General features: G+C 37.7%; 1 protein-coding gene across 8 annotated transcripts in view; it reads right to left on the bottom strand.

Annotated features, from left to right (window-relative positions):
* FZD3 (frizzled class receptor 3) overlaps positions 1-16,811 on the bottom strand; it is an 89,178-nt gene that overhangs the window by 27,009 nt on the left and 45,358 nt on the right. For all 8 annotated transcript variants that reach the window (XR_013525481.1, XR_013525480.1, XR_008475878.2 and 5 more), the window contains one exon: positions 202-350. Coding sequence is in view for 4 of the 8 variants with exons in the window: in XM_035269889.3 (XP_035125780.1) it covers positions 202-350 (149 nt within the window). In the remaining 4 variants the exon portion in view is untranslated. The remainder of the gene's footprint in view (positions 1-201; positions 351-16,811) is intronic.

The raw sequence follows: 16,811 nt of genomic DNA on the forward strand, positions 1-16,811 counted from the left end.
TACTTGGTCATCTTCTCAAAATAAGTTTTCAGTTTTAAATTAAGACATGCTACTGTGCCAATCATAACTGGATATTGCTGAAAATGTTACAGTCTTGTTTGAATAATTCTCCAAATCCAAGTCATTTTCACATAAGCAAAACCAAAAAAATTTACATAAATGTGAGGCTCGTGAACATCATGATAATTTATTTCAACTTACTCTTTTTTTCTACGACCATGAAAAAAACTGGCCCATTCAAAGCATGTCTTTTTGCTTCCAACCCAAAATACAGAGGGAATGCCAACTATGAGAGCCATCAGGTATTTCATCAGAAAGAGAATCAAGTCTGGGTGACTCATTTGAGTAACCTAGAAGAAAAGAAAGAAAAACATCTTAAATATATATAAATAACTTTCTATGAAAGACCAATATAAAATCTTTTAAATAAAGTGAGAATAAAATAATTCTACAAATTCGATATTTTCATTTGTAAGGTTTAATAGGTAATTTTCTTGTTATGTGGAAAAAATACACTGCTGAAAATTTGACAATAAATTTATACATTGAGCCAGATCTATCTACCTAGATAGACAGAAGACAGGTATTTGGCTGATATTAGCCATCTTCTAAACTAGGAAAGAATGGAAATATTTGTACAATAGCAGTGGGGGCAGTAGTGATGCAGATGGACCTTTTAAAAGAGTAATGTGAAAATAAGATGCCATAGAAGGAAAAGACTGACAGGTTTGACTATTAAAAATTTAAAACTTCAAAAAAAAATTTTTAAACTTCCACAGAACAAGCAGCCTTAAATCAAATTAACAGAATAATGACTAACTAGAAATATTAACTGTATCAATCAAAAAAGCAAATCTAAGAAAAAGAAAATGAAGAATAAGCCAGGTGTGGTGACTCACGCCTATAATCCCAGCACTTTAGGAGGCCGAAGCAGGCAGATCATCTGAGGTCAGGAGTTCAAAACCAGCCTGGCCAACATGACAAAACGCTCTCTCTATTAAAAATACAAAAATTAGCTGGGCGTGGTGGTAGACACCTGTGGTCCCAGGTACTAAGGAGGCTGAGACAGGAGAATTGCTTGAATCGGGGAGGTGAAGACTGCAGTGAGTCACGATCACGCTACTGCACTCCAGCTTGAGTGACAAAGTGGGACTCTGTCTCCAGAAAAAAAAAAAAATAGAAAAAAGAAATAAAGCATTTATAAGACCAAAAAAAGAAAAAGTCACAGAACTAATAAACCCAAAGTTGGTTATTTGAAAAAGGAATAGGCCAGACTCCAGTCTAACAACAAAGGGAAGAGAACAGCTGAACACACAGACACAGAAATAATAACGAAACAGATACCAATAAAGAAAAATTAAAGAATCTTTAAAAGATTGCTTTGCTCAATTCCAGGCAAATAAACTTAAAAAACAATGGATACAAATGATAGAAAAATGTAATTTAACAAAATTGACTCCAGAGGAGATAAAAAAAAATTGAACAGATATAGAATAAAGTTGTCTAAGAGCTACCTCCTCTCAGAAAGCACTAGACCCAAAAGTTTCACAGGAAAGTTCTAATAAGCCATTAAAGAACATATAATTTCAAATTGTCTGAAAACGCAGAAAAAGGAAACTACTGAAATTATTTATATAAAGCAAGCATAAAATTGTACTTAATAAAGGCTCCATAAAGAAAGAAAACTATTTAAGTCTCATTTAGGAATTTGTATGCAAACAGAATTTAACAGCAAATTAAAATATGCCAGGACCAAACGGGAATGCAAGGATGGTTCAACATTAGTAAATTTATTTATAAATTCAACATATTATTAGATCAAAGGGAAAACATATAATCATCTTCATAAATGCCACAAAGGCATTTGACAAAAGTATTCATTCTTGATTATTAAAAACTGTAATAAAATACAAAAAGATGATGGTGAAGTCCTTAAAGACACTATATCTGTACCTCAATGTATCTAAATCCAAAAGCAAACTTCATGCTTAATGGAAACACCAAAAGCCACCAGAAATATTTTCATTAAAATATGAAATACAAGAAGAGTATCTACTGTCACCACTCTTAGTTAACCAGTTGCAACAGCGCTAGACTGCGATTAGATAAAAGAAATAAAGGTTATAAAAACTAGAAAGGAGGAGGCAATGTGATCATTATTTATAAATAACGTAATTTTATACCTGGAAAAACTAAGAGAATAAACTAAAAGCTATTATAAATTATAAGCAGGGTTGCTAGGTATGAAATAAAATACATAAATAACTTTCATATATATAAATATCAATTAGTAGATGTAAGAAAGAAAATTCTTCATTTACCATTTTTATGGGTTAAATTGTCTCCCCTATCCAAATTCATATGTTGAAGCCCTAACTCCCAGTACCTCAGATTGTGATTGTATTTGGAAGCAGGGTCTTCAAAGAGGTAATTAAGGTTATGTGCATGGATCCTGACCCAATTTGACTGGTATCCTTAGATGAGGAGGAAATGTGGACATAAAGACACCAGGGGTATGTACACACAGAGAAAAGACCATGTGAGGACACAGCAAGCAGGCTCCCATCTACAAGCCAAGGAGAGAGACCTGAGAGGAAACCAACCCTGTCAGCACCTTCATCTTGGACCTCCGGCCTCTAGAACTGTGAGAAAATTAGTTTCTATGGTTTCAGCTACCCAGTCTGTGGTATCTCATTATGGTAGCCTTAACATACTAATACAAACTATAACAAAGGAGACAAAACACCTAAGAATAAATTTAATATGAAAAATGAGTGATCTGTTTGAAGACGTTATAAAACACACTACACTTCAAACATGTTCTTAGTTAGAATTTATCGTAAGAATGCAGATTCTCCTTGATTCAGTTATTGAATTTGACACAATCCCAAAATTCCAATAAAAATACCACAGAGTTATTTGAGCATTAAGACAAGCTGATTTTAAAGTTTATATGGAAAAACAAGAACAAACAGGAAAGTCCTGAAAGAGAAGAGAAATATATCATTAAGCCATAATAATTAAAACTGTGAAATTATGGAACGCTATTTAATGTAAGCAGTATTAAAGCAAGTGATATTTCAAACCATTCAGAAAAAAATGTGTTTATTCAATAAATGTATTCTGGACAGGCTTCTAGAAAAAAACAGAGGCAAAGCCATACAATATTTCAAAACTAGATGAATTTCTAAAAGATAGAAAAATTAGACGGGGTGCGGTGGCTCATGCCTGTAATCCCAGCACTGATGGAGGCTGAGGCAGGTGGTTCACTTGAACCCAGGAGGCAGATGCTGCATCGTGCCACTGTACTCCAGCCTGGTCGACAGAGTAAGAGCTTGTCTTAAAGTAAATAAATAAAAACAAAAATTCAAATGTAAGAAAAAAATTAACAACAAAAAAAAACCATGAAGTTAAAGTTCTAGATGAAAGCTTGTGTATCAGGAAGAGAGGTGAAAGAGTGACTTTCTAACAATGACACAACACTTAGAAGCCATCAAGGGTTGGTTGTGGTGGCTCACACCTGTAATCCCAGCACTTTGGGAGGCCCAGGAGGGTGGATCATGAGGTCAGGAGTTCGAAACCAGCCTGGTCAATATGGTGAAACCCCATCTCTACTGAAAATACAAAAATTAGCTGGGCGTAGTGACGTGCACCTGTAGTCCCAGTTATTTGGGAGGCTGAGGCAGAAGAATCGCTTGAACCCGGGAGCTGAGGATGCAGTGAGATTACGCCACTGCACTCCAGCATGAGCGACAGAGTAAAACTCCGTCTTGAAAACAAACAAACAAAAAAAGCTATCAAAAAGAGACAAATGTGGGTACATAAAAACCCCACATTTCTGCATGGCCATAACTATCATAACAACAGCCAAAATACAATTAAAAAGCTGATATAAAATTGTTGCAAATTATATGGCAGAAAAAAGGGCTAATTTCATCAATGAATAATAAACTCCTACAACTAAATAGAAGCCCATGACCTAAAGAAAAATAGGCGAAATATATGAACAATTTACGGAAAACGAAAGACAAATCTAGAGCTCAGATTCATAGTTAAATTATATGCTGGCTCTATTTTTAACCTATCAAATAGGTAAGATCCAAGAGTCTGACAGTATATTGCACTAGCAAATGTACAGACAAATACTCTCATATACTGGAGATGGAGGGGTAAATTCATAAACCTCTATAGAAGACAATTTGGCAATGTCAAAGGTATACCTTTTGATTAAGCAATTATTTTACAAATATATGCTACAGATAATTCATATATAGGTGAAATGATGTATATAGAAGTACTGTACATATATCATATACAACAGTAAAATATTAGAAGCAATATAATTTATCTACTCAATGGAATACTATGAGGGCAAGAAAAGATACTGAGGAAGCCTTTTCTATTTTGGTATTGGTCTCCAAAATATATCATTAAATGACAAAAGCAAGGTGGGGAAGTGTGTATGGGAGCTACTGAGTAAAAAAGAGGGAGCAAAGGAATATACTTGCTTATACGTGCATGAACATCTCTGAAAAGAGGATATACAAATTCCTTGTAAAATTCCACGTTACCGTTGAGAGAGGCACCGGAAAGCTGGGAAACACAGGTGGTGATAGAAGGGAGACTTTTCCCATACAGTTTTGTAGCTTTTGGGTTTAGAACCATTAAAAATTTTTAAGAAGAAACAGAATTTTTTTAATGTATATATGAAGATTCTAAATATAAAAATAAGTGTGGGATGGGGCACTGGGAAACACCCTCACTGTTGGTAAACTGGTATAACTTTACTAGTATACAATCTTGTAAAACTTATAAAAAATGTAAATGTGTATTCCATTTGATTCAGCAATTCTATTTCAAGAAATAGCATCCTAAAGAAATAGCAGATCAGTAATAGGAGATTGTTTAAATAAATTATGGTATATACAAATTACCAAATATACAGCCATTCAAAAAATGATAATGTAAATGAAAAAAGGAGAGTACAGACAGTGGTGTGCTGGTAATTGTTCAACGACTGGCTTTCTGGGTCAAGGGAAGCCCTGATTTGTAGCATCTGCCAATTTCAATGGTCATTTTCTTTCTTTCTTTTTTTGAGATGGAGTCTCGCTCTGTTGCCAGGCTGGTGTGCAGTGGCCCAATCTCAGCTCACTGCAACCTCCTGCCTCCTGGATTCAAGCAATTCTCCTGCCTCAGCCTCCTGAGTAGCTGGGATTATAGGTGCACGCCACCATGTCCAGCTATTTTTGTATTTTTAGTAGAGTTGGAGTTTCACTATGGTGGCCAGGATGGTCTCGATCTCTTGACCTTGTGATCCACCTGCCTCAGCCTCCCAAAGTGCTGGGATTACAGGTATGAGCCACCATGCCCAGCTCAATGGTCATTTTCAAGCAACCAATGTGACATCACTGAATGTGGAGTTGCATCTTATGGGCCTGAAAGCCAGCTACAGCACACAACTGGATGTAGACTGATGTGCCAAATATGATCACATTTATATTTCAGAATTATAAAGTCATGAGTCACTTGACCACAGGAATATACTGAGAGATGTGTCATTAGGCAGTTTTGTCATTGTGTGAATATCAGAGTGTATTTAGACTAAACCTAGATGGTATATAGCCTATTACACACCCAGGCTGTATGGTATAGCCTACTGCTCCTAGGCTACAAACTTGTATAGCAGGTTACCACACTGAATAATGTCAACAATTGTATCACAATGTTAAATATTTGGGTATCTATTTAAAAGTAGAAAGGGTCAAATAAAAATATAACATCATAATCTTATATAATCACTATGGTCCCATATGCAGTCCATCGTTGACTGAAACATTGTTATGTGGTGCATAACTGTAATACCTGTAACATTATTTATACATATATTAAATATGAATTTTGGTATGTTTTAAAATATACCAATATGCACTGTTCTGGATATGACTGAAAAAAACTACACCAAAACTTAATGGCTTAATGGAAGAATTTATTATCTCCCATAGTTCTGTAAATTGACTGGGCTCAGCTGGGTGATTCCTACTTGGGCTCTCACATGTAGCTGCAGTCAGATGATGGCTGGGGCTGAAATCATCTGGTTGTTAGTCTGAGCTGGACACACATACAGGATGGCTTCTTCACTCAAATGTCAGCTAGGATGGCTGGAAAAGATGGGAGCTGACTGAGAAGATCTCTCCCACTCTCTGTGGCTGGTCTTCTCAATCATCCTTTCTCTCTTTCTACTTCCTTCCCTTCATGAAACCTTTCTATACAGCTTAGGGCTAGCCTGCACTTCCACACATCTTGTGGTCTCAAGGTAGTCTGACTTCTTACTAGAGGCTGATCTCTCCCAGAGCAAGCATTCCAAGAGATCTTGGCAAAGCCTTGGGGTCATACAGAATCACTTCTGCTGACTTCTACTAATCAAAGGCAAGTCACAGTGGCCAGCCCGATTTAAGGAAAGGGGACTACTTAAGAGCAAGAGATGTGGTTCTCTGGTTGGAGGCAGGGGGCTATATTGCTCTGAAGAGTAGCTACCACAGTGATCGCTACAAAGGGTTGGAATGTTTGTCCCCTCTAAAACTCACGTTGAAATCTAAACCTCAGTGGGGGAGTATTCAGAGGTGAGGCCTTTAAGAGGTGATTGGGCCATGAAGGCTCTGCCTCATAAACAGACTAATGGGTTATCACAGGAGCAGGACAGGTGGCATTACAAGAGGAAGAAGATGGACTGAACTAGCACACTGAACCCTCTCACTATGTAATGCCCTGCATCAACTCAGGACTCTGCAGTTCCCATCAGGAAGAAGGTCCTCACCAGATGCAACCCTCAACCCTGGACTTCTCACCCTCCATAACTGTAAGAAATAAATTCCTTTTCTTTAAAAATTACCCAGTTTCAGGTATTCTGTTATATTCAACAGAAAGCAGACTAGGACACATAGGGACTAAAAAGTATGTAAAAATGTAAACTGTGGTAACATTGATTTGCAGGGGTAAGGGGGTTTTCCTCTGTTTCATCATTTTCTTCCCAGATATTTTCAACTTTTTAAAAAGTAGAAAAGACTGTATGTACATAATTGAAACTGACAAAACATTTAACCAGGAAAACTTTTACTGTATTAATGGAATGCCAAAAGCTCATCAGATACAATGTAAATTTATATTATGATAGCAAATGTTGTACAGATGAATTGCTCTAATTATAAAAAATTATACTGATATTTAATCTACAGTATGCAGTGAATATTATCAATATGTAAAGTAAGCTATATAAATAAATCCATGATCAACTAGATAGAAAACATGACAAATCTGTAAATGAATCAGTACCTAGGACTTATATTCTGCATACACACACACACACACACCCTTTCTTGCATTTTCCAGCATGTATTCTCCAATATGGCATACTACTTCTTAAAGGTGGATATTCACATAATATTGAGGAACACAGGAATGTAGTAGATAACATAGGCTGAAAAGCATAAAGTCTTTAGTACTGTGTTTGACAACTAATAAATATTCAAAAATGTGTCCCACTATCAGGGGCACCACTATCCCAGAATACATTAAAAGGCAATCCATAGTAAGATATTCTGTGGTAAAATAAAATTTGGGTATTATGAGCCTCCCGCCCCCGACCCCCTCTGGAGGGATTATACGTTAGTATATTAAAGGTTCTGAGAAGTCCTGAAGAACTGTTTATTTTTGTTTAGCTCAATGTTTTCTATGCTGATAATCTTCTGACTGAAAATTAAGGAGTTGGAATAGGTAAATTCTAAGGTTTATTCTAATAGCCTATGAGCCCTATTAATCTGGAAAAACTTTATAGGGAAATTAGAGACTAGTTTTGCTACAAAAGTTATTTTCCTTTTCCAGGATTTAAAAATCTATCATATTAGTTAAAATGTACATGTTAACCATGACTATATACATTTTTTTTTTTTGGCTCACAAAAAAGAACATCTCATAAAAGTGGAGTGTGGGCCAGGCACAGTGGCTTAAGCCTGTATTCCCAGCACTTTGGGACGCAGAGGCAGGCAGATCAGTTGAGGTCAGGAGTTGGAGACCAGCCTGGCCAACATGGTGAAACACCGTCTCTACCAATATACAAAAATTAGCCAGGTGTGGTGGTAGGTACTTGCAATCTCAGCTACTTGGGAGACTGAGGCAGGAGAATCACTTGAACCTGGGAGGCGGAGGTTGTAGTGAGCTGAGATTGCACAACTGCACTCCAGCCTGAATGACAGAGCAAGACTGCGTCTCAAAAAAAAAAAACTGGAGTGTGTGGTTAAGGGGAAGAATGAGAGCCGGGAAACACACTTCAAATCACATTTGCTCTTACCCAATAAATGCTGAGAAAACAAGGACTGACTGAAGAAAAATGATAATTTGTAAAGAGGTGACTTACATAAGTAATACTATGAAGGAGGAAGAAGGTAAAGAACATGAAAGTTAAAACTAATACAATTGTAATGAAAGAAAGATAAAGACAGCTAATCAGAGTTGATCACAAAATTAGAACAATTGGGTGATGTGAAGAGCACTGGCCTGAGCAATGTGACATGGGTCAAATCACTTTTTATAAAATAAGAAGCTTCAACTTAATGATTTCGAGGTTGCCTTCAATTCTAGATGACTGATTCTGGAGTCTAAATCCTATCCTTACAGATCCAGTCGTATCCCTTTGTTTTACCGATGCAATCAGACTCTAGGGAAGTGAACTGACCTGCAAGGTCACACAGCTAATTAACTGAGTCACTTAAATACTGAGTGCAACTGTGACCTGGTACAAAAGATGTATCAGCAAATGAGTCAGAAAATTCTCTGCCCTTGTTGAACTTACATTCTAGAGCAGGGTAAGGATACAGTGCTGATAATGTACAGGAACTAACGAAATCGTTTAATTTCAGATAGTAACAAGAACCAATTAACAAAACAAGGTAGTGTGTGGGTGTGGTATGGTGGTGAATGAGGCAAGATTTTATTTTATTTTGTTTTTTGAGGCAGAGTCTCACTCTGTTGTGCCCTGGCTAGAGTACAGTGACAGAATCTTGACTCACCGCAACCTCCTCCTCCTGGGTAAACGATTTTCCTGCCTTAGCCTGCCACGTAGCTGGGATTACAGGCTTGCACCACCACACAGAGCTAATTTTTGTATTGTTAGTAGAGATGGAGTTTTACCATTTTGGCCAGGCTGTTCTCAAACTCCCAACCACAGATGATCTCTCAACCTCAGCCTCCCAAAGTGCTAGGATTAAGATGTGAGCCACAGTGTCTGGCCAGCAAGCAACTTTAGATCAAAATAGTCAGTAAAGGCTTCCTCAAGGACATGACATTTAAGTAGGGATTTAGGCAGAAGAAACAGGAGTAACAATAATCCCGACAGAACAAGTTTGTTGTCTCTAAAGAAGAATAACAAGGAGGCCAGCTAGGCTAAAAGTGAGCATGGATAGAGGAGAAATGGTAGGAGATGAAGTCAAAGAAGGAGGCAGGGTTCAAGTCATATATGGCATTGCAGGGAATGGTTAAAAAAAAAGATTTTATTCTAAGAGTAATAGGAAGCCACTGAAGGGTTTTGTTCAAACAAGCAAAATGATCTCACTTATGTTTTTAAAAATCCCTCTGGCTACTGTGTTGAAAATAAACTAAAGAAACAAAAGTAGAAGCAAGAAGATGGACAGGAAGGTCACTGTGAATTACTGAATGGCTTGGACTAAGGTAGAGGTGTAGGTAATGAGAAGCTGAAGGATTGGATCTGAGGTATGTTAGAAAGACAGGGCTCAAAAATAGCTCCAAATTTGAGTCTGAGCAACTAGTGGATGATTATACCATTCACTGAATGGGGCAGAACTGGGAACAGGATGCAGGAAGCAGACCTGAGAAAAATTCAGAGCTGTGTTTTACACATACTAAGATTAAAATGCTTTGTAGACTTTCAAAAGGAAGTGTCATGTAAACAGATATTCTGGAGCACAAAAAGGTTGGGTTATATAGTCTAAAACACAGGAATGGATAAGATTACACAGAAAAAAGGAGAAGGCAAAGAAAACAGAGAGCCTAGGAGAGAAACCCTAAAATATCTTCCAACTTTGATTCTTTAGCACCGGCACCTTAACCTGCATTGTCTGTGTAAATTAGAAACATTGTTCACATAACATAAATGCTTGAATAAGAGGGAAGAACCAATAAAAACAAAATCAGTCACAATGAAAACCTCCAATCAGGCAAGAAGATTTGGAAGACAGCAGGGATGTAACTCAGAACACTTTGTATTACAGGGTTCTGGTTAAAGCCAAAATTCCAGAGAAGGCAAGTCAGCACCTGCCCACGGCAGGGATACAGGGAGAAAGCAACTCAATCAACACCTGTTTTCTGAAGATGCCATACGCAGAGTGTTGGAGCCAGAGGGCCAAGACACTGAGGAAGAACAGCCAATCTACCACTATACAGAGAGTGTCCCCTTATAAATGAAGAACAAAGAAGAGGAGGGAGAATAACATTATCTACTTCTAAATCACACAGAGACACAAAATAGTGAGGTAGTTAGTATGTAAAACAGGCCGTATACTAGCTAGAAACGCAAAGCCCACTAAAGAGAAAAATATTGAAATAAAGGAAATAAAGTGTTTAGTTTTGATTTTTAAAAAGCCCTATAATAAACTGAATGTCTATAGTGTTTTATTTATTGATTGATTGATTGACAGGTTCTCACACTGTCACCCAGCCTGCAGTACAGTGGTGCAATCACAGTTCACTGAGACATCCACCTCCTGGGTTCAAACGGTTCTCCTGCCTCAGCCTCCTAAGTAGCTGGGATTACAGGTACCCACCACCACGCCCAGCTAATTTTTTTATTTTTAGTAGACACGGGGTTTCACCATGTTGGCCAGGCTGGTCTCAAACTCCTGACCCGTCTTGGCCTCCCAAAGTGTGGGATTACAGGGGTGAGCCACGGCACCAGGCTATAAAATATTTAAAGAAAAAACTCACCTGCCGGGCGCGGTGGCTCACACCTGTAATCCCAGCACTTTGGGAGGCCGAGGCAAATGGATTCCGAGGTCAAGAGACAGAGACCATCCTGGCCAACCTGGTGAAACCCCGTCTCTACTAATAAGTACAAAAATTAGCTGGTCGTGGTGGCACGTGCCTGTAGTCCCACCTACTCGGGAAGCCAAGGCAGGAGAATTGCTTGAGCCCGGGAAGCCGAGGTCGCAGTGAGCCGAGATTGCGCCACTGCACTCCAGCCTGGCGCCACAGAGGGGAAGACTCTGTCTTAAAAACAACAACAACAAAAAACAAAAAAACTCACAAAATATTTCAATTCCTTGCATAATTAAAATAGAAAAGTAAGAAAACTTTCAACTATTCTTTTATAAGTATTCCTGAAAACACTATATTCCTAGTGACCCTCACAATTAAAAAAATTTACCGGATGTATTTCTTTAATCTAGCTGGAGAATACTCGGCAAAGAAGGGAGACATCAGCATCTACTTACTGTAAGCCCTGTGTCTTGACGACTGTCTTGGTGGTTCTACAATAGCCTGGCTAGCTATAAATAGCCTACATTCACTATCTTTTGAATCACAGATCTCCAGTAACACTGCTATGAGTTAATCTACAGAACTGCAATAATTCTTTTCAACCATCATATAAAAAAAATTTACCTGTATTTTGATTTTTCTATTTGGATACATAATCCACCAAAGACCCCGGGGTTTAAATTATTTTTAATTAAATAGAAAAAAAAGTTACTCATGTTAAGGGGGAAAAATACTCTGCCAAAAAAAGAAAATCACTTAAGGTATGTATTTTTATTATTGTGGTGGCCTAAATTCAATACTTGTTTTTGATACCTTAGTTTTGAATCAGGTTGGCAGAGTCCTTGGTTTCGTTCCCTATCAAGAGGAATCTATACTTTACTAATAGAAGTACACACTGCATTGGGTTTGCTTTTATTATTGATTGATTGATTGATTGATTGGAGACAGTCTTGCTGTCGTCAGGTGCCAGGCTGAAGTGCAGTGGCACAATCTCGTCTCACTGCAACCTTGTTTCCCGGGTTCAAGCAATTCTCCTGCCTCGGCCTCCCAAGTAGCTGGGACTACAGGCGTGTGCCACCACACCCAGCTAATTTTTGTATTTTAGTAGAGACAGGGTTTCACCATGTTGGCCAGGATGGTTTCTATCTCTTGACCTCGTGATCCGCCCACCTCAGCCTCCCAAAGTGCTGGGATTACAGACATGAGCCACTACTTACACCAAGCCTATGGTCACCTAAAGCCCATGTAAAAATGAACTACTGATCAGGTTCATACAGAGTCTGTCATACACCTGGTAAGTGACAACAGTTCCTGAATGGAAGTCTTCTGATTCCCACTTCTGTGTACTTTTTAACTATACTACACTACACTGCTTATCAACCTTTACTGTTACTATGCTTTGAAAAGTCACCTACTTGACCTATCAAATATAAAGGATTAATATAGAAATTAAGACAATGTAGCATAGGGAAAGCATAGACAATCAAAATAGACCCTGGAATAGAAGAGCAAAACAAATTTCACATATGGGAACTCGATATATGACTAAGGCAGTATTATACATCAGTGGAGAAAAGATGAACTAGTCAGTCAATGGTGCATGCAACCTAGATCCAACACATGCGCAGTTCACAACAGGATTTGTGACCCTATGAGAAACTAATGCTGCTGCTTACCTGTCAGGAGGCTCAGGCAGTAATGCGAGTGATGGGGAGTAAATAGAGGTAACGCTTTGCTGGCTCACCCACCACTCACCTCCTGCTGTGTGGACCTATACTGATCTGTGGCCCGAGGGTAAGGGATCTCTGCTATAGAGTACATAATTATCATATTCCTTATTTTTTATTTTTACTAGGTTTCTCCATATTTTTTTTAAAGGGACAAGAGAGTAAGAACTAAAAAATAACTTCGTTAGTCACAGAACGATCTGATTTCCACGTTTATTTTCTTCTACTAGGCTATGAACTCCGGCAGGGCAGAGGCTATATTTTATTCACAGTTGCTTCTCCAGCAACTATCAATATAGCAGAATAGTACATATATAACAAATGGTTTTGAATTAATGAATCAATTTTACAAAAAGGGAAAAAACAAGTTGTGGTTTATGGGAGAACAGTTTCTAGATTCATTTAATATTAGACCTTATAGATTATTCAATCCCCAAAAATTTCAGAGATGAAGAAATTATAAACTTAGTGACTAGCCTAAACACACAAAACTAGTTAGAGATACAGCCAGAACTAGATGATGTCTCTCCAAATACTCACACCTGTGTTTTCTGCATACGATGAGGTATAAAATGATGTTAAGTCTGTAGGCTTTGGAATCAGTTCACATCCCAGCTCTGTAACTTACTACATGACTTCGAATAAACTGTATAAATATATGAGATTTAGTTTCCTAATTGGTAAAAGTGAGTACAATGTAACTTACTGGGCTAATGTGAGGATTAAATGATGTGTATAAACTGTTGAGCATAGGACATGACACACAGCATATAACTTAAAAAAACTAGAGACCGGGAGAGGTGGCTCATGCCTGTAATCCCAGCACTTTGGGAGGCCGAGGCAGGCAGATCACGAGGTCAAGAGATCGAGACCATCCTGGCCAACATGGTGAAACCCCGTCTCTACTAAAAATACAAAAGAATTAGCTGGGCGTGGTGGCATGCGCCTGTAGTGACAGCTACTTGGGAGGCTGAGGCAGGAGAATTGCTTGAACCCGAGAGGCGGAGGTTGCAGTGAGCCAAGGTCGTGCCACTACACTCCAGCCTGGCGCCTGGTGATGGAGTGAGACTCTGTCTCAAAAAAAAAAAACTAGAAGCAATTATGATTATTAAACTATGTTGCCTCTACTATTCTCATAAAACACTGAAATTATTTCCTTAAATCGGTGTGGTAATACCTTCAAAGATTACTAAAAATATGTCTTATTGACATGTGTTTATTAGAGTGATATATTATAATTCATTTTTATTTATTTACTATAGTGACAACAGTACTAGATTATATAAAATTCTTTCATTTTGTTTGGCCGGGGGGTGGGAGGGTGGGTAGGGACAAAGTTTCACTCTCCTTGCCCAGGGTGCAGTGCAATGGTGAGATCTCGGCTCACTGCAACCTCTGCTTCCCAGGTTCAAGTGATTCTCCTGCTTCACCTCCTGCATAGGTGGGATTACAGGCGTATGCCACCATGCCTCTAATTCTTTTCTATTATTAGTAGAGATGGGGTTTTATCATGTTGGCCAGGCTGGTCTCAAACTCCAGACCTCAGGTGATCCACCCGTCTCGGCCTCTCAAAGTGCTGGTAATACAGGCGTGAGTCACCACGCCCGGCCTATATTGAATATTTTTAATATTATTATGCAATAGAGTAAAAGAATGATCCTCAAAAGTAGCAATGATAATTCAACAGTGACAGTTTATATGAGAAAAAAATGTCATAGGTCACCAACCACTGTTATAAAAGAATAGAGTAATGCTTGCTGTAGATGAGGGGTCAACAAACTACAGCCTGGAGACCAAATCTGTCACAATGCCTGTTTCTACAAATAAAGTTTCATTGCAATACTTCCTTCCATTATCTGACATACTGTCTGTGGCTGCTTTTGCACCGCAGCAGCAAAGCTGAGTAGTTCCAACAAAAACCAATGGCCAGCAATGCCTAAAATACTAATTAGCTGATTCTTTACAGGTAGTTTGCCATGCCCTACTGTAGATAATGGCAAGTACACTGAATTTTTTCCTAAAAATGTGTAAGCTATTTGCATACCAGGTATTTCTGTGTTAAGACTTACACTAAACACACAACTTAGGTTATTCTGTTTAACAGAGGCCAGAAAAATAACTTGCATAGTTTATCATAATTATTCAAAAGTGTCATTTGACAGCATTTTACAACCAGCACATAACAGTATTAACAGTTTCTATAAATTTCTATAATAGTCTATGTTTCCTTCATATTCTATTCTGTAATATTTTCTGGCAAAACAAGAAATACAGAATATTTTTTCAGGGAATTCTCACTCTTTTCCTCTATGACAGAAACTAAACAATTTTGAGGTTTGGCCCTAGGAAGTCATACGCAGGCAGGATATTTACCAATCTAAGGATTAGTAGCCAAAAAAAAAAAAACAGGTTAGTAGCACTACATGGTTTATAAAAAAGAATTACTCATTGTCTAATGTTGGAAGTGTAAAACATACCCATTTCCCTCATGGTCCTTTCATAAACAATTCTGATTCCTTTCGCAACTGCCTGGTAAAGGGAAAGACTCATCAGAAAATGAAGCTAAAAATCATAACAAATTAGATTTAATGTTCTGCTATTTTTGTATTTTTCGGAATCAAGACCAGGTAAAACGGCAGATGGGATACCTTTTGTGCTCAGAAGAATATAAATAATATTTTTTGTTTGTTTTCTATAAAGTTTTTCTTTTTTTTTTTTGAGACAGGGTCTCCCTCTGTCGCCCAGGCTGGAGTGCAGTGACACGATCTCGGCTCACTGCAAATTCCACCTCCTGGGTTCAAGCAATTCTCCTGCTTCAGCCTCCTGAATAGCTGGGATTATAGTGCATGCCACAACAGCCCAGCTAATTTCTGTATTTTTAGTAGAGCTGGGGTTTCACCATATTGGTCAGGCTGGTCTGGAACCACAGCTGATCCACCAACCTTGGCCTCCCTAAGTGCTGGGATTAAAGGTGTGAGCCACTGTGCCAGGCCTATAAAAATAATTTTTAAAGAATTCTACAAATGGCTCTAATGTGAATTTGACAGTCTTGGCTAAGCTGCTTGTACTGTGGTAACACATTTCTGTTACTGAAATAAAAGTTCTACTGTCAAAATTCCTTGGGACATACTGCATTAAATTAGATGGATCAAAGAGATAAAAAAAAAATGAAGGACCATTTTAGGAAAGGAAGGAAATATGCTTTTCAAAAATCAATGTTTAAAAGAAAAAAATGATGACTCTAGTACAGAGTACAGGATAATCCTTTTTAAAGCCTCAAGAATTATGTATTTGTAGTAATAGGAGTTAATATCAACACTTTACTTTGGGCTAAGCACTCTGGTAAGAGGTTTAAATTTCTTATTTAATCTTCATTGCCACCCATGAGGTAGACATTACTGTATTCAACATATTATTTTCTGATTTTTTTTTTTTTAAGAGGCAGGGTTTCACCATGTTGGCCAGGCTGGCCTCAAACTCCTGACTTCAAGTGATCCACCTGCCTCAGCCTCCCAAAGTGCCGGGATTACATGCATGAGCCACCACATCTGGCCTATTTTCTGCATTTTATATGAAGAAATGGTAGTAACAAGTCATAAATCCAGCCTGCTTGACTTTAAAGCCCACATTTTTAACGAATATTATACAAAATTCAAATTCTTTTCCAGAAATAACAAGAATCTTTGAGAAATATAACTCTTTCATAGGTTGCTTTGAGACTCTTAGAAGGCACTAGAGAAAATTATTATTAGATGAAAAAACCTCCAAATATCTACAAAATTACTAATATGTTATTTAAAAATACACAATACAAAAAAGTATTCTAGAAATAAACTTCAGTTTTTAAACTGTGAAATAAATATTACTCTGATTACTGACTGTATTTCATAATTAATTCACAATTTAGACATTCAATACAACTTTTCAAGTATTATTTAATAAACATTAAAACTGAGTGCTCTTGCTAAAAACAGTTATATAATATTTTAAAATCTAAGTAGTGACATCAAAAACAAAGAGAGGGTGAAAGACTGTCATGGC

Source organism: Callithrix jacchus, chromosome 13 (assembly GCF_049354715.1).
Source record: "Callithrix jacchus isolate 240 chromosome 13, calJac240_pri, whole genome shotgun sequence".
NCBI lineage: Eukaryota > Metazoa > Chordata > Mammalia > Primates > Cebidae > Callithrix > Callithrix jacchus.